This window comes from Lepidochelys kempii, chromosome 1 (assembly GCF_965140265.1).
Source record: "Lepidochelys kempii isolate rLepKem1 chromosome 1, rLepKem1.hap2, whole genome shotgun sequence".
Lineage (NCBI taxonomy): Eukaryota > Metazoa > Chordata > Testudines > Cheloniidae > Lepidochelys > Lepidochelys kempii.
This window is the reverse complement of record NC_133256.1, coordinates 122,208,208-122,230,228: the sequence shown is the minus strand read 5'-3', so window position 1 is coordinate 122,230,228 and position 22,021 is coordinate 122,208,208. Positions and strand designations below refer to the sequence as shown.

At 42.1% G+C, this 22,021-nt stretch overlaps 1 protein-coding gene across 3 annotated transcripts in view; it reads left to right on the top strand.

Annotated features, from left to right (window-relative positions):
- CYFIP1 (cytoplasmic FMR1 interacting protein 1) overlaps positions 1–22,021 on the top strand; it is a 131,065-nt gene that overhangs the window by 14,685 nt on the left and 94,359 nt on the right. For all 3 annotated transcript variants that reach the window (XM_073353192.1, XM_073353183.1, XM_073353199.1), the window contains exons 2-5: positions 14,915–15,038; positions 16,252–16,341; positions 17,619–17,696; positions 18,863–18,964. In XM_073353192.1, the coding sequence (XP_073209293.1) occupies positions 14,922–15,038; positions 16,252–16,341; positions 17,619–17,696; positions 18,863–18,964 (387 nt within the window). In that variant the 5' untranslated portion in view covers positions 14,915–14,921. The remainder of the gene's footprint in view (positions 1–14,914; positions 15,039–16,251; positions 16,342–17,618; positions 17,697–18,862; positions 18,965–22,021) is intronic.

Sequence of the window (22,021 nt, the reverse complement as noted above, 5' to 3'; positions counted from 1 at the left end):
GGAAACTTAAAATGTGTGAACTGTATTAGATCTTTGCTCAAATTAGTCAGCTGCCTTCTGCAACAGCAAAAGATTCTCTTCCTGTCTTAAACTGTAAACTAGATGTGCTTTTATAAAGTCTTCATGAGCCAAAGCCTTCCCCAGTGACTTTAGGAAGGGAACTACTTACCTGGGTTTCTCAGATATATCATCTTGTCCCCGACATGGCATTGATGATACTAAAAAAATAGGTTTCAGAGTAGCAGCCGTGTTGGTCTGTATCCGCAAAAAAGAACAGGAGGACTTGTGCACCTTAGAGACTAACAAATTTATTACAGCATAAGCTTTCGTGAGCTACAGCTTATGCTCAAATAAATGTGTTAGTCTCTAAGGTGCCACAAGTCCTCCTTTTCTTTTTACTAAAAAAATAAAAAGACTAAACACATTAGCAATTAAAGGGATACTGTCAACTTAAAACTTCACTTTTTTGAATTTTTTTACCTGCTGTTGTTGATAATGACACTTAAGAGACTAGCAAAAATAATTCTTTGTTTTGTACTTTGACTTGTGCATTTGACAGTACCTTTGAAAGCTCCCCTATTAGTCCCTTTCCCCTATTTGTGTGGCTCTTCCACACAGCAACAAAGAGAGAGACACTTAAACTTAAAAGAGAGGCATGGAAAATGCATTTATTAAAACAACAAATATTGTTCAGAGAACAACTGTAGGGAGCTAGTGTAAGACTTGAAACTACATTTATCTCGTCTTTCGTGATTTGCTGGTGCCTCTTCAATTAAGTTGCCAAGGCTTTCCTAGTTAAAGAGAGTGAAGCTGACAATCGTGCATCATCATCATCATGTTCCCATTACGCCTCTGGCGTTTGGGGTAGTGACAAAGCTCCTCCACTCCTGTTTCTGGCAAGTCTTTCAGTGGTTCTCCAGCTGTGCCCCAGGTTTTTCAGCTCAGTTTCCACAGCTCTTTGCCATGTTTTCACTTGCCTTTGGGTGTCCATCTTCTTGCTATTTTGGTGATGGAATCAGTTTCCATCCGAAGCACATGGCCAACCCAGTTCCAATGCCTCCTGGCAATGATGATGCTCCTATCTTCTTGGCTGCACTGTGTGAATAGACATTCTTGCAGAGTACCAAAAGTATTGTGGAAAGGATGAGGAAATGTTGCATTGAATGCATTCTAACTAAGCTCTCCCATATCAAGGGGAAAAAATCCTATTTGATTGAACTGAACACCTTTCTAGGACCAATTGCAATATTACCACACTGAATATCCTTGTGAATAAAAATAATATTCAAATGATGCTGTCAGTTTTTAGTAAAAACATTTTGTTTTTTCCTGCCGTTTGCAAACCCAGTACTGCAGCATTATGTTAGTACGCACATTCAATAATTGAATGTCACTAAATATAGTCCAAGTTAAATACACCTCTACCCTGATATAACGCGGTCCTCGGGAGCCAAAAAAATCTTACTGTCTTATAGGTGAGACCGCGTTATATTGGGGTAGTGGGAGGAACCGCTCCCCACCCCAGCTCGCCTCCACCTCCTCCCCTGAGTGCGCCACCGCCGTTCCACTTCTCCCCCCTGTCTCCCTCCCTCCCTTCCTTCCAGGATTGCCGTGCCAATCAGCTGTTTGGCGTGGGAAGCCTGGAAAGAAGTGGAGGGAGAAGTGGAGCGGCGGCGGCGCGCTCAGGGGAGGAGGCGGAGGTGAGCTGGAGTGGGGAGCGGTTCCTCTGCACCCCCCACCCCAGCTCACCTCCGCTCCGCCTCCTCCCACGAGCACGCCGCAGTGGTGCGGCAAGCCTGGGAGGGAGGAGAGGCGGAGCTGTGGTGCACTCGTGGGAGGAGGCGGAGTGGGGGCGCAGCAAATAAGTGGGGGGGCACAGAGGAACCGCTTGCGGTAACACAAATTCAGATATAACGAGGTAAAGCAGCCCCGCTCCCCGGAGCTCTGCTTTACCGCATTATATCCAAATTCACGTTATACCGGGGTAGAGGTGTAAAGTGCAAAAGTTAAACTGCATAAATGTTACACAGTGAGGCTCCAATCCTTCAAAGAAGTCAGTGGGCTTACTCACAGTACATAAAGGTAAGCACGTGTGAGTCTTTCCAGGCTCTTGTCCTAAATATTTAATAACCTAAGACACTGTGCTTATGACACCACGAAAATATTTCTTCAGAACATTTCTGTCTTGACAGTGGTGTTCCCTGCTGCAAGCCTACAATTGATCTATGTTCTTCCTATAATCTCTTCATAATTTAAGGCTGTCTCTACTCTACAGACCTTATAGCAGCATAGCTGTATTACTGCAACTGTGCTGCTATAGGGTCTCCCGTGTAGCTGCTCTATGCCGATGGGAGAGAGCTCTCCTGTTGGCATAATTAAACCACCCCACAACGAGCAGTGATAGCTATGTCAGCAGGACAGCGTCTCCCGCTGACATAGCCTTTCCATACTGGTGCTTCTCTTGGTAAAACAACGTATTTTGGTCGGGGTGGGTTTTTGTTTTTTTTTACACTCTTGACCAACTAAATTTTACAGACAAAAGTACTAGTGTAGACATAGCCTTAGTTACAATGTCTAAAAGGGTAATAAGGGCTTTTAGCTAGACTTTTGCATGCATTAAATAAGAACAAGGTAAGTATGATGAACCCAGTTTTTTTAAAATGTTATGTAAAATGCAGCAAATTGCAGTGGTGTTATGCCGCTTTATTATGCCTATCAGACATTACCATAAATAGAGCCACTGACTAGGAACGTTCTCTGAGTCTATATCATATTTTTTTCGATAAAAGTAAAAGGACCAAAGACGACTACTTTCCCGTTAGCTTTCTCTGCTAAGGGCCTAGCTATGCTACTAGTATAATGCTGGCTGTATTGCTCATTTAGTGGAGTCCATGTTTTAACATATTCTCCCATGTAAACTAGCCATAAAAATATACGGCTAAGGGACATTGAAATAACCGTACAATGCTGTTCTATAACATATTATTAGAAGCATTTTGTCCATCTACACTAGTAATTTTTTAAAACCTGTTGGAAGTTAGATATTGCACTAACCATGCCAGACAACTGTGCTAGCAGCCCGCAGTTATACCTGTTTTGATGAGCCCCAAGCGCTACTAGCATGTTGATGTTAACTCCCCCAATTGGAGAATGTGTCATGCTGTCTCTGGGAATTTTAATGACTTTGCTGCTGGCCTAGTGCTGCATGGCCATGGCATAATTGTATAGTTTGAAATGAATGCTGACTGACTGCTCACAATGGAGAGAAAAATACAGCATATTGATTGTAAAACCAAGGGGACCAATTGGTATCCAGTAAAGGAGTCTTAATTTTAAATATGGCATTTTTATTTTAAAATAGAAAACAAATGCATTTCCCCTCCCTCCCCAGTGAATAAAAAAACATCTGAGTGGAATGCTGGGATCTGAACTCTGAAAAGACTGAGCGGGTCCAAAGAAATCACATGCACGTGACTGAGCAAGGGTAAACCCTGTCACTACAGCTTGGCTTTCAGAAACACAGCTTCCTTTGTGGTGGTGGTGGTGGTGTTTTTTGTTTCAAGATTTTACAGAGTAGCACTGATGTTCCTTATGGCCGAGATTGATTCCGTTGTGTGCATCTAACGCTCATAGCTCAAGTGAAGTCTCATTTTTCTGATTTCGAGAAAAGGGCTGAGTAGGCTTGAGTTGGTGCTCTAGCTATTTTTAATTCTTGGAGATCTGGGTTCACATTCTGAGATGGATCACAAGAGAAAATGAAGGTTAGTTTTCTCTTAATCCTCATTGGTGCACATGACAAAACCACTACAATATGTGGCACGTCTGTAGTAAAATGCACGTGGTGTTAAAATGGAAGAGAGAAAAGGCCAGAACAGAGTTTAATTGATACAGCTACACAGAGGCTTAGCCATAAATTGCCTCATTCTAGTTTAGTTGTTCCCATATCTTCTTGAGAGCCTTTTCACCTTACTCCCAATATTGGCTTTTGTCATATCCTGACACATGTTGCATATCTCTTTTCTTCCCCCCACACCATATTTTCTCCCAGTAGTCTCATCTTTTCTCTCTTCTTGGTCCTCTTAATCTCCCTTCTCTTTTCTCCTGCTGTGTGTCTCCCACAGCTGTCCCCACAATCTGCTGGGTCTGTTTCTTCCCTACTATTTCTGTTTGGGACTGTTCTTCTTTCTGCTTGCCTTGCTACCAGCCTGTTGCTATAGACCAGTGGTTTTCAACCTGTGATCCACAGACATCTGGGGCTCCGCAGACTGTTTAAGATTTCCAAAGAAGTCCACACCTCCTTTTGAAATTTGTAGGGATCCGCAAATGAAAAAAGGTTAAAACCCATTTCTGTAGACGCTTCAGTGAGAGATGCTGTATAGTACCACATAGGGGTGCTGCAGAGAACATAAGGGTGAAGCTGGTAAGTAATTTCCCAAGGGAAAACTGTGTGACCCTGTAGAGGTGGTCTGGTACCCCCTTTTGCTCCCCATAAATTGGGAACCTTTGCTGTAGCTAATGCAGTACAGAAACTGCTGTGCAATTGTACTTAGGACAGCTTTGACTACAAAGTATTATAGAATAGTAATCCTCACAATAGCACTTTCTGATAGAAAAGCATTCGTATTCCCATTTTACATACCGGGAAACTGAGGCACAGAGGTAATGATTTGTCCAGGGGTTGCAGTGGAGAGTTAGTGTGAGACTGGGATTGCCTTTCTGTGAAAATTTCTAAACTTGGTAGTAAGGGATCTATTGTAGCAAGGACCACTGAGATGAAGACATCTCCTAGGGGTGCTCTGAATAATATAGATTATTTATATGAGAATTGGCTTCTGATCATATTGACTCTGGAGACAGCTGCTGACTTCAGAGTGGGTTGCATCCTTCCAAAACAGCTGAGAATTTCACTATTACTGTGATTTATATTTTGGCACATAAAGCTATATACGGAATGTTCAGGTTACACCTTTGGATTATGCAAGATAAATCTTAATCTTTGTCTCTTTATATTTTCTGCAGTGTAAGCCTGTGGTGCATACATTCATTTTTAATTGTTAAATGGACATTTAACTTTTTTTTACTCAACTTATGATGACAACTATTCTAAATAAAACCAAACCCCTTATTCTCTGTCTACCAGAAAGTGCTTCCAACATGGACAAATTTACATTTTTTTTAGAGGACTTTACATCCGGAAGGTGTTTTATAGAGTGTTTTATAGAGCTCACACATCCTTTACTGAAATGCAGCCATCCGTGGGGTGGAAAATAGCCGGTCAGCAGCTCGCCATAGTTCTAGATAGGAAGTGAAGAAGAATATTGTATGCAGTTGGAGCTGCAAGGAGTATGACAGACAGAGCTTAACACCATTACTGTTGCAACAAGTGTTGACTGGCTCTTTGGACCACAAGTGGTCAGTTACATAAGTTTGCCCCCTCAGCTAAGTGGCATCAGTTCTAGCAGCACAGTGGCCACCTAATACCGTGCTGGGTTATTGGCTCAGTACTGATTGGGGAGAAAAGAGCAGTACTGAATCGCTAACACCACTTCTGGGTCACTTAAATGGTCCCACCGAAATCGCTGACATTGCCTCGCCCTTAGAGCCCAAGGCAGTATGGCTGTTCCATGTGTTGCTAATAATAACAATGTCAACAGATATGTGTGGTTAGTCTGGTAAAGATTTTTCTGTCCCAATACAAGTTTGAAAACAAATGGGGGTTTACTGGTATTGTTAACCACATTGTTTTCAGTAGTGTAACACACACTCGCAAGAGGATATGCGGTTTTACCCACAGTATATAGAAAGCTGACTGACAGCCAGGTGAAGCATTTTTCATTAAAAATAAAAGTAATTGTGGTTGGGCACTCAGCACTTTATTTTGCATGTCATTCTGGAGCTGCCAATTCCTCCCAGTATTTTTCACATGCAGTTCACTCTCCCTGTGGATTTGTACCTGCTTGTTGTAGCACTTACTGCAAGTTTCCTCCGGTGCTAGGTCATTCTGCTGCAGCTAGAGAGGGTGAACAGTGCAGCTCCTCCTTAGCCCGATGCCATGCTAATTGTTTCCCATCATGTGACAGTTCTTTTGGCTGTTGCCATGCTACCAAGCTGGTGTAATCAGACTTTGTTTGTCTTTTTTGTTTTGATCTATGATTGTAAACTTACCTTTTTAAAAGGCTTGACTGTGTATCAAGTCTGCTGCATAAAGGCCCTGGCAGCTGCTGCATGCTCTCTAGTTTTTGTTTTTACTTTAATCAGCTAAACTGGTGAATGACCTGAAAGTATTTTTTCCATACTGCTTCAATTTATGCACATCTGTTGCTCAGAAGCAAAGAAGGGCTCAAATCACAAAAAGAACACACCAGAATATTCCTCTCTCAATAAAACCTTCTGTCATCCAAGGCACAGAGAGAGAGAGAGAGAGAGAGAATTGTATATGAACACATAAAGGCTGCAGGATTTGGCCTACAATGTCTGTACAACCAGATAACTATTTTACTGTTTTGTGAAGCACTTTGAATACAATGAATGACACAGGTTTTGTTTTTTTTTTAATTAAATCATATTCTGTTTAATCTAAACTGATATGTAAAATGTTTGTTCACATTAAACTGGCTTCTTTTAAATTGAAATAGAGCTATAGTAACCTCTTTCATTGGGAAAAATTGGGAGAAATCCTAGAATCCACTGCATGGAAGAACACTAGGTGTTAATATCAGCTCCCTACTATGCTTTTGCTGGAAAAAAAATTTACTCTTGGTAGCTGTTGTCTTACAAGGACCTATCTGATCAGTCAAAGTCTTATGATTTTTAACCATTTTCTTTGATAAGGAACATCATGTGGGATGATGCAAAGTTACTTTCATTCTTCATAGAAAATACTTTAACTGGTTTGTTTCTTAAAAGCCAGTAAAAAAAACAAACAAACCATAAACAACAACAACAAAACAATGAGCAAATGCAATAGAAGAAGTTTGAAACTAATGTGCTGGCATGAAATCAAAATGTATTCTCTCCGATAAACTCAAATTTCTCTATTACCTCGACTGAGCCTGCTCCCAGGGGAGTTAATGGCAAAATTCCCAATGACTTCAATGAGAGCAGGATTGGGCCGCTGGGCTCTTAGGCCCCAGAATTCAGCTGAGCATTTAAACATCGGTTTAAGTGCATACCTACTTAGCAAACTCATAAGGAGTAAGCATCTCCTCCTTTCTGATTAAGAGCTATATAAAGGCTATTGCCTTTTCCTTCCCAGTCTCATCAGCACCTCCCTTATTTTACATCCTACTCCGGAACTTGGTGAGCTTTGATATTACTGTTTTAAAAAATAGCTTGCGGATTTACATTTGAATTAATTGAATGTAACGTAATTATAATTTTGGTATATGCATTCAGTCTGTAGTTACTCTGATTCAGGTGAGCTTGAGACACTTTTCCTCAATGTCAGGAGAGAGGAAAACTAACCCTACAGGAAACACTCTCTAAAAAGCAGACTGATTTCCTCTTTAACGTATTTTGAACAAAAGAACATGAATAAATGTTTGCAGGCTAGTTTTTAAAAATGTTGTCCAATTTGTAGCAGAATGGTGAAAGATGTTTCTGGGCATGTAAAATTTTGATTTTATGACATTTAAACTCTCTAACACTCATTTTCCTCCTCCACAAAATAGAAAATAATATTGTAAAAAAAATTTTTATATATATATTATTAGTTCATATTCAGGCACAGTATTTTGGATGAAGTTTTTGGAATTCATGTTGAAAATTTGCAAGTGACCTAATACAATAAAACTTTTCTTTGGGTTACAAAATTAATTTTTATTTTCAAATCAAGATTGCTGAGGCTCTTCTGGTTTGATGTAAAGTGTAATTTTCTGTACAAGTGGTGTTCAAGGAGCTCAAAATATTTAAGTTTACTGAGGCAGAGTTCACACGCATCCTCATGAATTATCAATGCATATTTCTTTCTGGGTCTCTTGTCAGTTTTAAAGCCTTGCTTATAAAGAGCCAGATCATGCCCTGTCCTGCATGGCTATGCAAAGTAGAAGGAGATGAGTATGCTGCTATTCTTATACCATGCCACCACTTCCTGCATGTGATGGAAAGCAAACTTTGCAGACCTACCGTTGCCTCTAGTGCAAGTTGGCAGACTGGATTCTCTCTGCCCACCCCCGCAATATGCCTATCAATGAAGTTATATTGGCATATTGGGGAGCATACAATACATGTTGCAGTTTACTCCTTCCTCAGAACAGTAGAGAGAGAGAGTGCAGCTCAGTAAGTCACAATCTCCATCTCCGGCTTCTCCAGGGCAGCAGGACCGGCTGTAGGCTGCATTGTAAACTCCGTCTGGCCTACAGCGAGTGAGAGTTTCCAATCCCTCCTTCTGAGCACTGACAGCAGCAATTAGTGCAATTCTGTAGCTATTGAGGTGGAGTACTGTGGTATTTCCCGGAAGATGGTATTTGCATTGGCACCTGTCATAAATATAAAGGGAAGGGTAAACACCTTTAAATCCCTCCTGGCCAGAGAAAAAACCCTTTCACCTGTAAAGGGTTAAGAAGCTAAGATAACCTCTCTTAGGGGGCTTATTCCTTCACCCACTTACTTCCCTGGTCCTTCTCGCATGAACAGAGAGCAACAATACCCGAAGTCCAAAGGTGCAAACAATTCGATGTTTATTGGGGTGAACTTCCAGCAAGCATGATTCCAGTTTCCTTCCTTAGTATCCTCCTTCCCAGCTCTGACACCACAGAGCCTTACACCTGTGTCCCTGTTCCCATTCCTGCCCTTAGTCAAACATGATTCGAATTTCCTTACCCCCATTCCCAGTTCCCACCCGCACCCCCACCCACTTCCTGATTGACTGCAGACTATATAGTAAAACTTGAGTTCTGCTTAGCTATACCTTTACCAATCATGTTCCTGAAATTTAACTAACCAATCCTAACATATTGTCACATGATTATATAACCAATTATATCCCACCACCTTAATTAGTTTACACCCAGCAAAATTAATTATACAGCAGACAGGAACAATCACAGAACCAGACAGAGATTATACAGACAAACAATAGCAAAGTGGAACTATAATGACAAAACAATATAGAAGTGAGGATTTCACATCCCAGCTATTGATAAGTGAGTTCTTGCCAGACAGGATGCTATCGAACTAAGTTTCCTTTGACATCTTCTAGGTACTTCCCTTTTTCTAACACAGTTAGGCAGCTTACATCAACCATCAGTGTCTACACTACAGCCTTGCTCCTGCTGATGTAAGTGCCCTTCTACACTAACAGAATCACTCCACCTCCACCAGAGGCATAGTTAGGATGTCACAATATCTGTGTAGACACTGCACTGTAGACACTTACTTACATCAGCTGTTGGCTGTCTTGTCAGTTTCAGGGCAGGAGCTGTGAAATTGACAAGAAAGCTGGGCAGCTAGAGTGCAGCTCATATTATAATCTCATATTTTCTATAAATTCATGTTTGTTGGCATTAATTATTTTCCTGTCTTTTAATTCTTTATTGGTTGTGTCTCACTTCAACCTTTCTGTGACTGTCTGGGATCGCTGTCAAGTTAACCAGCCTATAGTTACGTGGGGTTGTCCCATTTAGCCATTTTTAATGATTTATTTACTACTGCCACTTTGAAATTTTCTAACTTCAAATCCAAGCCATTGGATTTTGTTACACCTTCGTTTGCTATATTAAAAAGCCACCTGTTGTCAGATATCATTTCCTTGTGTTAGCTGCTTGTTGACCTTCTCTTTGGTCTTAGCTATATGCAGACTTTGTGTGTGGCATGCTGGGGTGTAAAACTAAAGCGCACCAGCCTGCTACACACTGAGTGGGAACACAGATCCAACAGCCAGGCACTCAAAATTCCATAGTACGCTTTCACATACTGCGTTGCCCTTCCTCATATCAGCAACTTGCATGAAGGCTCAACAAATCAGGAGGAGTGTTGCCACAGTCTGCTATCCCCAAGCAAGTAAATCGATGCAGAGATATCTGGCTGAATATACAGAGGGACTCAAACAGTGGTTCTGAGAGGTCTCCATTTCACCCATCTATTTTATTAAGGTGCTGAGTTTTCAGTCAGATGACCATTTAATTTACATTAAGTGGTCTTCAAAAGGGGACTGTCCCTTTCTGTTTAACAAAATGTGTAAAGGTGACCCAACAGTCTTTTCAATAATGTGGGCTACTGTAAGCACATGAAACCTGTCCTCTGGTCTCTACATTGCGTTTCCATAGAATAGTGAGTCCAGTTCAAGGTCCCGGTTCTTATTTTCAGGGTGCTCACATGTCTGGGCCTAGCATACCTAATAGATTGCTTAAAATGCCAGGATATAAACTGTAAAATTTCAAGTGCAGACAAGCTCTTCGATTAAGAAAAAGTGCAACGGGGTAGCCAAACTCTTCCCAAACCCAAAAAAATCTCAAACTACCTCTGAGCCCTTCGAAGGCCTTCTCTATACATAACTAAGAAGCAAAAAAGAACACTGTGACTAGTACCTTTTCCAACCTGCTCTCAAAGTCCACCATGTAGATTCAGAACCTGCCCCCTCCCACATGTGGGGTGTGGATTTATTAACAAATAAATTAACAATAACAAAGTTCCATCCAAGCAGCCTTCTTCCCAAGCTGCCCCTAAAGTTTCTATATCAGGACTGCACAGATCACACCCTAGATTCTCTCTCAGTTGAGAGCCATTTCCATCTGCCTTATATCTAGGTGGGATAATAAGCCACCTGCTTCAGCAAATTGTCAAATTCCACTTAACCTTCTCAGCAGGATCAACATCCACTAACAAGAGGCAGTACTTAGTTTCACGCAAACACTATCAGCCTGTTAAAGACATTAGTCTAGTTTGAAAAAAAATAATTTTAGGTTACCTTTAACTTATTTTACTGTTTATCTTTCCTTCCTATCAACAATTAACAAGCAAACTGAGCATCAGTATGTGCCGGATGTAGTGACAAATAGTGGGGAGGGATACAGTGGGGAAGGTAGTTTTTGTCAAAACTACTGCAGTGAAAAATAGGTTCCCCTTCCACAAATGTCATTACCTCTGCTCCTGCCCATAGGGAACAGGGAAAGTGGCAATTTATCCCTTTGCTAATAAGAATCAAACACCCACATCTTCCTGAATATCAGAAGCCTCACCTTTTCCCTACCTGCACCTCCTTTCTTTTAGTTGGACGAGACTGTCCTTCCAGACTTCGTAACTTATTGAACGGGATGCAGGGGGCCCAGGGTATGATTCTATACCAGGGTTGAAACAGAGTTTTGGCTCATCTACATGGACAAGACCAAACCATGTTGTAACATGGTTGGGGACTTACTTTATACAAAACCATCTGCTGACTGGGTAAGGTTATTTGTTCAGATGAGCCCTGTGTCAGCTGTTTACATGTCATACCCAGATAATGACGCTCAGCTTGCTTGCTTAATTGTTGATGGGAAGAAAGTGTGAATCTTCCTTCACAAAATCTGCAAACTTGTCAAAACTAAACAGGAAGATGCCTGTTCCTCTTCCACATCTTATTCTCTTACTGAGAGTTAAAGCCTGAGACAGAACGGTGAACAAAAATATTGAATTCATGGTAGCATTACAATCCATTAGGTATCTAGATTAGCAGAACAAAGGATTCCGATACCATTTTGCACTCTTATTTTGTCATCTCCAAAGCAGTTGAACGTTTGAAATTGCAGCAGTGTGCGACAAACAGGAGAAATGAAGTCACCAGGCACAGGCTGTCATTGTAGAATCAGACAATGCAGGTCTTGAAAAACATGTGTACCTGTGTTTCTCCAGCAAAACTCTGAATGGGCAACAGGAAGCTTTTCTTTTACCTAGCATATCCCCCAAGTAGAGTTTTCTCTGCAATGCACTATTTAAGTGAATGGAAAGATGCAGTGTGGGAGAATTTTCCTTTGCTTGTGCTTTGGTGGATTTTTTAAATGAACGTTTGAGAACATTTCATTAAAGCAAACAGTCTAAAATATTTAGTCTGAAGATAGAAGATGAAAGTAAAGAGGAGAGCTGCTTATAGAATTTAATCCATTAATGCTGGAAAGAATGTGACTGTTCTACTTGAAACAGAACATCTGGGGACCAAGGGGACTTAGGTGGGTTTTTTTGAGGGTTTTTTTAGAGTGCTTGGGCCACAAGTGTAAAAACCCTGTCCTTTCTTGGTTCAGAGCTATCTGACTGTGGTTTGTACTAGGAAACTGAACTGTTCTCTCAACACTTTTTATTTTATTTTTTCTAGCAACGGCTTCCCCTTAAACAGATGTCAAATACAGTTTTGTTTCTAGTGTAGACCTGACAAAACAGTTTTTCATGCAGTTTCAGAAAGTATATTTTGAGACTTTATCCATATTTTGATCTACTTATGCTGCACATCTTCGTTCTCGCTTGCTTGAGTAATTGGAGTTTTATGACTGTTCAGCTGCATTGGTCTATTCGGTGATAGTGTTGCTAACTGAGCCGTAAGACTCTAGCCTTACCTTAGATTTTAATTCTGTGGATGAATCTAGTGCTGGTGAAATAGCTTGAGTTAGGTATAGGCAGGTGTTGTGCAGGTTTCCCAGTACAGCTCTGCCAGTACACTCACCTTTTGTTCCAGTCCTACACCTTTTTCTTTTCTTTTTTTTTAAACAGGCTCTGCAAATTGTGCAGTAAGTTTGATGTGAACAAATAAATTGTTTTTAAAACCTGCCAGCTTTGGGCCTAAGTTAGGGTTTGAATGTGATTCCCAAGCGGTGAAAGACCCATGTTCTCCAGAGCCCTGCTGCCAGAGCCCCAATTTAAAGGGCCCAGGGATTTAAAGGCCCCGTCCCTTCTGGTTGAGGCCCCGCCCACTGCTCAGGACTCCGGCATACCGGTAAACCCTTTAAGTTACTTTCACCCCTGGCGAGGGTTGGGGTGCAGGAGGGGGTGGGGGTGCGGGTGCGGGGCGGGGCGGTGCTTACCTTAGGTGACTCCCGAAAGCCACCAGCACATCCCTCTGGCAGCAGCTCCTAGCTGGGGGGGGGCTCAGGGAACTTTGCGCACTGACCCTGTCCATAGGCACTGCCCCCACAGCTCCCATTGGCTGCAGTTCCCAGCCAGTGGGAGCTGCGGAGTCGGTGCTCAGGGTGGGGGCAGCGCACAGAGATCCCCTGCCCCCCAATCCCTCAGAGGCCGCAGGGACGGTGCTGTCCGTTTTCGGGACTGGTGTGGAGTGGGGGCCCTGTCTGCCTTAGCCCTGCTGTGCTGCCAGACTGTTAGCTCCCAAAATCTCCCAGTTTGGCTGCTGATTCCAGGAGACTCCCAGCAAAACTGGGAGGGTTGGCAACCCTAGTTATACAGGAGGTCAGATTAGATGATCAAAGTGGTCTTTTCTGGTCTTGGAATTTGTGAATCTATCCCCTGCTCACTGTACAGCACCAATGGGGTGTGCACTGGTATTCTAAGGAATCACAGTGGAACAAAATCCTGGTTGCAAGATTGTTGTTCAGAACACCAGATCAGTCTTGGAAAACAGAAAGCTGGTTACTCTGTAGATTCGTTGTGTCAGCTGAGCTAGTTATTTTCTTTTAAAGGAAGTGCTTGCTGTGATGACAATCCCCCCCCCCCCATAGCTGCTGCTGGGGGAATGTACAGTTTTATGCAAAAGGAAAGTAGGGAGGCGGTGTTTACTGGTTAAAGAATTGTGAGTCATGAGGTCTGGATTCTGTTCCTGACTCTGCCACTTGAGTCACTGTGACCTTTGGCAAGTCAATAAACATAAATGTGCATGTTTCCTTTCTATAAATGGGAATAATGCATTTTGGAAAAGGGTTCTGTAATGCTCTGAAGAAGGTCCTATATAAATGCTAAGTACTGATAATATTTTTATTCTAAATGTATTGACGGCCTATGGAACCCCTGTGTTTTGAGCCCGACGGGTAGTACCAGATGTTGTCTCCTGTAAGATGCACATGTTAATTTTGCTTTTTGGAAGTTGTTCCAACTTTTAAGGAGACGACAGAAAAACTGTGGTTAGAGGAAGGGCCAGTCTTGTCTTGTAAACTAGTGGTTTCATGCTGTCTGCTAATCCTAATGTGTACAATCTATTGGTCTGGTTTGAAAGTTATGCACAGAAACATCCAGTTAAACCAGTATACTGTAGTACTGTAATGATGGAAGTATGATACAGGTGCTCTGTCATTTTTCACCATAAAATTTCCTATTATAGCTATCGACAGTTCAGATTCATTTGCAGTATCAACCATGGGAGGGCTAGTGTGTACAAGGCTGTACGTGGTCCCCAGGTTTTTAAGTCCCACATCATTAATTTTAATCAGAGCAGCTCTAGATACCATTGTGTTTAAAATGCTAGTGGCTGCTGACACTGTGTCTACATTTAATTCTCCCACAATTGTTGAGCTGGTGGTAACAACTGTGTAAAATCATGGAAAATGCCCTAAGGGGGCGTTGTCAACTGAAAATGTTATACCTACTTTAGTTACAAGACTCTCCCCAGATTACTATAAGTGAAAGAAACTACAGGAAACAGGATTTCCCTATTTTTCTAGTTTGCTTGCCTTGACAACGCTTTGTTCAATTAGTTTCTATTTTTCTGCTGTATCGTCAGTCAGTTTTCTCTGTTGTTTGTGTGGGTCTGTCACACTGTGATGGGGAGAAAGAAACATTTTAAAAACACAAAAATTGGCAGGAGTATGCAGAGCAGGTGTGGAACCTGAAACTCCTTTTAATTCGTATTGAAACAGAGGTTTCAGTCTGATACTGTCTCTTCTAGGGTGGTCTCTAGCTAAGTGGGCCTGTGCGAGGGATGTTGTGCATTTCCCACACTAGGAATAAATTGTTCCCTTGCTCTTCATATTAGCCTTTTTTCATAATTGTCCCCCCACAGAGGCAAAATGACTGCTCAGGTTACTTTAGAGGATGCCTTGTCCAATGTGGATCTCTTGGAAGAATTACCATTGCCGGATCAACAACCATGTATTGAACCCCCTCCGTCATCTCTGCTTTACCAGGTAAGGAGTATCTATTATGAATCTGTGATGCTCCTCAGAGGTACTCAGGATTGTGAGGCCCCTCACTACCATCTACCCTTAGTGTGAGAGAGCCTTGTCTGAACCTGCCAGAGGTCAGCCCACTAACTATGGCCAACGCAAGCACTCCCCTGTCAACCTCTGCAGGTTAGCAATGGGCACACTCCAACCCCCGAACCCTTTGAGTGTCCCTCTGGAATATGCAACCTCTGGTCCACTGGACATTCACAGAATTTCCAGGTCTGCTGTTCCCAAAGGAACAGTACCCCCAGCTTACCAGCTGCCCTCAGACCACTGCTTTGCTTAACTCACAGCACTTACATTTGTTTATAGTGAAAACGAATATAAGTTTATTTAACAAAGAACAGAGGTTCAAGTAATAAGAAGTCGATAGAAGTATTGCAAACAACTAGATACAAAGAAAATAAAAGCATAATACACATTCTAGAGCCTCCATTTAATTAGCAAGATATTTTCCTGTCTAATGAAGTTTAGCACAACCCAAGTCTTTGTGACAGGGCTTAACAGCCCTGGTTGGCTGTGATTCTGCTTTCATAAGACATGCATGCTGGCAGCTTGTCCCTTTGATGAAGGATCCAAGGTGAGCTAGTGCCCCAGGTATATCCCAAAAATCCATTTTCTACACTCACAAACAGGATAGCACCCCTGGCTGTTTTGGTTTTGTTTTGTTTTGATTCCCCAACAGCTTTTTCTTTTTTGTGATTTTGCAGTTTTGATTAGCTTGGTGGATCAGTATGCAAATAGATTTACATTAAGAGGGACACAGTACATGACCAGACAGGAAGATAAGTGTCTACTATGTCCTGCTTGGGAGGAACTTGTTTATCACCTTCTGGTGACCAGCCCCAACTCACAGATTTTAAGAACATAATTATCAACATGCATACGTGACTCCTGAAATATTATTCATATATACATTTTGAAATGATTGACCACCAGTGAGCTACTGGCTTTTGGTAGAGACCTTACATGCCACCCTTTGGTGTATATATATGCATATACTTGACCTAGGGGATCCCTGTAACCCCTTTAAGCCCTATCTGTGCCCTCTGCCTCTTGGTACCAAGAGGTCCCTGGGTCACAGATTCCCATTAATTTCTGGAAAAGCAGATAAATACCAGCATTTGAAATTTTTCCCCAAGGGTTACATGTTTGTTTATTTTCTTTCATGAAGCCAAACTTCAATACTAATTTTGAAGACAGGAATGCATTTGTCACAGGCATTGCAAGATACATTGAGCAAGCTACTGTTCATTCGAATATGGTAAGTAAACATTTTCAACATATACTCTTTTTATTTAAAAAAAAAAATTGTGAGCGAAGAGGCATATATCTTTGACAAAAGTTTCTTACAGAGGGATGAACGTGCATGGAGAAAATAGGAAACCAAAGTTAGCAACCACACTTCAAACAGGCATAGCTGTCAGAAATGATCTCTCATAGCAAAAATATAGCTAGCTCACTCTTTTCTTGTGCATCTCAGATGAACCCAGGCGTGAGGTTGCCAATATTGCCTGAAGTTTCTGTACCCAAGCCTTCCTTAAGGGATTCTGTATTTTCCAGTTTTCCAAGTTAGGCTAGTATTATCAACAGCCAGGCTCTGACTGTCAGAGAATAAATTTATCTTTTGTGCTTGAAACTTCCACTACTCCTCTAGCATTTTGGTCAAGACCTGAGGGGTTGCTGTATGTTATTTTTTTCTCCCCTGTCCCTGAAAGTAATACTAAAGCATTCAGACTTCTCTCTTGTTTTCCATATAAAAACCCATGGATCCTAATATATTCCCAGTGTAACTGTTCTGTTTTCTGGGATTTTTAATGTGTTAAATTTGTAAAATATTACATACTTCAGGCTTAATATTTGTTTGGTTTTGTCAGTAGCAAAGTTTGACCTGTTGGACTTCATATTTCAGTGGATGTAAAGTGTCATTTAGTAATCTGATACATATTCATTGCATTAAATAGTCCATATTCATTCATGGTAGAATATTATTGAAATGAGTGACTAAGAACAGATTGATTTTTAGCTTTAGGATTAATTTTTCATGTTCAGTAGCTGATCTAATTGTTTCCATAATTGATGAATCAGGTTGAGTTGTGCTTAACCATAGAGAACTTGCTTTCCTAAAAGAAAAACAGTATGACCTGACAATTTGAACATGCTATTTTTTTTCATGTTCTGTGTGTATATAAATCTCCTCACTGTATTTTCCACTGAATGCATCCGATGAAGTGAGCTGTAGCTCACGAAAGCTTATACTCAAATAAATTGGTTAGGCTCTAAGGTGCCACAAGTCCTCCTGTTCTTTTTGTGAATACAGACTAACACGGCTGCTACTCTGAAACCTGTATTTAAGATGATATATCAGTTAACATTCAGTATGTGTGACCTGTTATGTGTACATCCTAGTAAGAGAAAAACGTTTGTTTGGCTCAGGGTGTGTATGTGTGTCATAGAGAGAGAGAAATAATGGAAATTTTTATTTTTTTTCTGTATTTACCATCCTTCTCATATTAATACTAATTAGTTTTTTTATTTTAGAATGAAATGTTGGAAGACGGTCAAGAGTATGCAGTCATGCTGTACACATGGAGAAGCTGCTCAAGAGCCATTCCTCAGGTAAAGGAGCAAAATTCAATTGTCAGACAGTGCTTGAACTTTCATCTCAAGTTCTGTCCTGTTTGTGTGGGTACATAGCTTTAGGGATAAACCTTACCGCTCGAGAATGAGCATTTACTCCTGAACCAGCAAGACTGGGAATGTTATTGAAGCAAAACTTTCAGCTCCTGAGGACTGGATGTTTTTTTGGTGAGGGAATTAAGGAAGCATTTCATGTCACTTTGCATTGAGCTTCCTCCTGGCTGGTTTGCGAATAGAGTAGCAATAATGTGCACTGGATGGGCAGTTTTGATAGTAGTGTTAATTTGACACCAAAATTTCCCATGTCATTTAACAGAAAACAAATGGAGATCATAGTGCCGTCAAGCATTTAAAGCTTAAATTCAAAGTGGTTGTGATAGGCAGCTGAACATATTGTTAGTTGATGAAGTAAACTAGGCATTAAACACCGCTCTGGAGATTGTTAAATAGGATATTGGGTCTGGTCACTTTTTCTAAATGTTTGAGGCAATCCAGATTTTGTGTGTGTGCTCATGCATGTGGGTGCATGTGCTTATTTATATAATGCACACAGGTGGTGGGAGTCCAAAGTTAGGACTTAAGTACCTGAAAAACAGAAGTTTTTGAAAATAGAGTTAAGATGAGCTGGAAAAGCAAATGAAACCACAATCCCCTTTTGACAGCACTCTGATTTTAGGGTCTTTCTAAAATATAAAATGTGCTGACATGGAAGGAAGGGGATCGTCTTTTGTTGAAATTACTGGACCTCAGAAGATCTGGGTTCAGTTCTCCACTCAGTCACAGTCTTTGTGACACTTGGAAAGTAACTTAATGTCACTGCGCCTTGATTCCCTAGCTATAAAATGGGGAAAATACTGCCCTACCTCACAGGGATGTTTATAGGCTAAATTCATTGTTATCTGAGGCACACAGATACTGCTGAGTAACAATTCTGCCCTATAAGAACCCAGGTAGGTCTGAGAATTTTTTTTTAGTCCCTGAAAACCGTGTTTGAGATGTTAAAAACAACAATTTAGCCATAACTTTGGATAAATAGCAGTAGAATACATTTTCTTGGTTTGATGTGCCATTCTGGAGCTGTCTCTCTGCTGAAGTTTTATTTGGGAGTGACTTTTCAGTATCACTATCTCTTTGATTCTCTTCAGGTTAAATGTAATGAACAGCCTAACCGAGTGGAAATTTATGAAAAAACTGTGGAAGTTCTGGAGCCGGAGGTCACAAAACTGATGAATTTTATGTACTTTCAGGTAAAAAGAGTTAAACCAATAGCTACTTAATAGGGGTTTTGTTTTGTTTTTTTTCTTCTGCGATGTGGTGTTGTGTGCTCTGCTTTAGCTGACTTCGCTCAAAGACTATAGTCCTGGAACCAAATGTTGTAAAGATTTTACATGGGAGAGGCTACGGTCCTGGATATGTCACTTCAACTTTGTGTGTCTTCTAAGTGCAGTCATATTTGTGCATGTGACTTGTCGCCTGTGCTCAGCTTCTTGTTCCACACACAGTTCTTGCACAGTTTAAAATTCCTTTCTTTTTCAGTCTCCATCTTTACGCTCACTTTTACTTGGCCATTTGTTTTTCCCGGAAGCAACTGCAACATCTCTTCCAAGCTGTAGAGTGAATCAGTTTTATTCTTGCCCAAAGACCTTTGATTCTATTCTGCAAACGCGTAAGCACTTGAGTAACCTTACTTGTGATTCCTGTTGGAATCAGTGGGGCTGTTTGCGTGAATAAAGTTAGGTAGGTTTAGGTTTACAGGACTGGGGCCTATGTTTGCTGGGGTCTAGGTTTCCACTGGGCACTATGCATGCTTAATATGTTTTTATCTGCTTAGTAGCATATGGCTGCACAGATATTTCCTTTATGTCAATTAATGATAGGTGAATGGTAGCTGGGATATTTTTTTGTAAATTTCTATTATTTATATGAAGCATATGAAGCATTTAGACATGGAGAAGACTTATCAAGTCATCTAGTTCATACCTTTCTCTAAGGACCATTGTAAGATTGCTCCCTATAGTATTTTTATGTTTTATTGTGGTGGTTTTCAATCTGTGGCCTGTAGATCCCTAGGGTCTGCAGACCATGTCTTCGATTTCCAAAGGGATCCGCACCTCCATTTAAAAGCTTTTTTAAGGGTCTGCAAATGAAAAACGATTGAAAACCACTGTTTTATTGCATTTTGTCTAGCTAGTTGTGTGTATACTGCTTCCTTTCAGACACTAATTCAAAGTCTTAATAGACCCATTTTACTGTTAAATACCAAGAAATGTTTCCAGGTATTTCCTTTGTGCAATTTTAATCCTTTTTGCTGGCTATATCTCCTTGAGTTGTCCTCCCTGATTCCTCACTCTCTTTGGTCTTTAAGGTACTCAAAGCTATGTATGTTTTAAGCTTCCATCATCAGTCAAGTCAGTGGAAGGGAAGGGAGGAGCTATTTGTTCAGCATGGTTCTCTTTACTTCCCTCCCATGGCTTGGACTTTATGGTCGTTTTTGAGGAGAGAGGTGGGAGCTGGTCCTGCTTTGAGCAGGGGGTTGGGCTAGATGACCTCCTGAGGTCCCTTCCAACCCTGATATTCTATGATTCTAAGTGAACCTATGAAAGCAGCTCCACTTACGGGACTGGGGTAGAGCTTAATGGAGTGCTTCTTGGGCTTCCTCTCTTGAATCCCTGAATCTCTCACGGTCCGGCAGAGGAACGCTTAGTGGTAGTCTGCTACTCTCTTTCCTTCCACCCTAGCCTGTCATCTCATATGGTGGGCTGTGTTTGCTGCTGGGCAGCTGAGTGAGGAGCAGCTGCAGCTCAGAACTCCCAGCTCAGAGAGGAGGCAGCTACTGGGGGAGAAGGTGAAGAGTGAGTAGAAAGGCAACATTCCCACCACCACCCAGTGCGAATGGGCCTGGTCAAATCCAAACCAGGCTGTTCCATTCAAGGCATTTAAGGTGCTCTACGAATCATGGAGAACATCCTTTTTACAGCATCAATTAAACTTCCTCGCAAAAGAATTTGAAAACTGCAAACTCGAGCAATAAAATTTAAAGTCATTTAAAGAAAACGAACAAAACATTTTGATCTCAGCCACTGCGCTTCATGCTCCAGCAAAATCCTATGGTTGTTGTAATGTCACCTGCGCTAAGCATACTGATTAGTAACATATGGCTGTACATATCGGGAGCTGGAGAGGTCATTCTGAATGCTTATCTTATCCTTAAGTATTCTGAAGTTTTAATGGAATTGTTTCACTCCTACTCACAGATGTCTTCTAGGTGAACTTTGGAATTGGATGATGAGTTACTTTAGTAGCATTCTACCGTTAAAGGACTTTATAGGAAGAGAGAGGGGATCACCTAGATTGGTGGCTCTCAACCTTTCCAGACTACTGTACCCCTTTCAGGCATCTGATTTGTCTTGCGTACCCCCAAGTTTCACCTCACTTAAAAACTACAGTAACTCCTCACTTTAAAGTTGACCCGGTTAACGTTGTTTCGTTTTTACTTTACTGTTCAATTAGGGAACACGCTCGTTTAAAGCTGTGCAATGCTCCACTCTTGCGTTGTTTGACTGCCTGCTTTCTCCACAGCTGGCAGCCTCCTTATGCCCCTGCCCTTCCTCCCCACAGCACTTCCCGCCCACCGGCAGACCCCGCGGATCAGCACCTTCCCCCTTCTCCTGCCCGCAGCAATCAGCTGGCTTGCAGCGTTTTGGAGGCAGGAGGGAGGGGAGAGGAGCGAGGACTTGGCGCGCAGACTCCCCCTCCCTCCTCTGCCTCCGGAACGCCGCAAGCCAGCTGATTGCCCCGGCCAGGAGGCGGGGTGGGAGGGGGAGCCTGCGTGCCAAGTCTTCACTCCTCCCCTCCTGCCTCCTAAATGTGGCAAGCCAGCTGATTGCCCCAGGCAGGAGGGAGGGGGGAGAAGCAAGGATTTGGTGCGCCTCCCCTCTCCCTCCCCTGCCTCTTACCTGTGGCAATTAGCTGGCTTGCGGCATTTTGGAGGCAAGAGGGAGCGGGGAGGAGCGAGGACTTGGTGCACAGGCTCCCCCTGCCTCCCAAACGCAGCAAGCCAGCTGATTGCCCCATTGTACGGGGGGGGGAAGAGTGAGGATTTGGCGTGCCTCCCCCCTCCCTCTCCTGCCTGCAGCAATCAGCTGGCTTGCGGCGACGTTTAGAAGGGAGGGGAGGGAGGCGGGAGGAGCGAGGACGCAGCATGCGAAGTGAAGGGGGAGGAGGTGGGGGGGGAGAAGAGGCGGGTCAAGGATGGGGGCTTGGGGGAAGGGGGGGAGTGGGTGGGCTGAGGGTTGAGCCCCTCC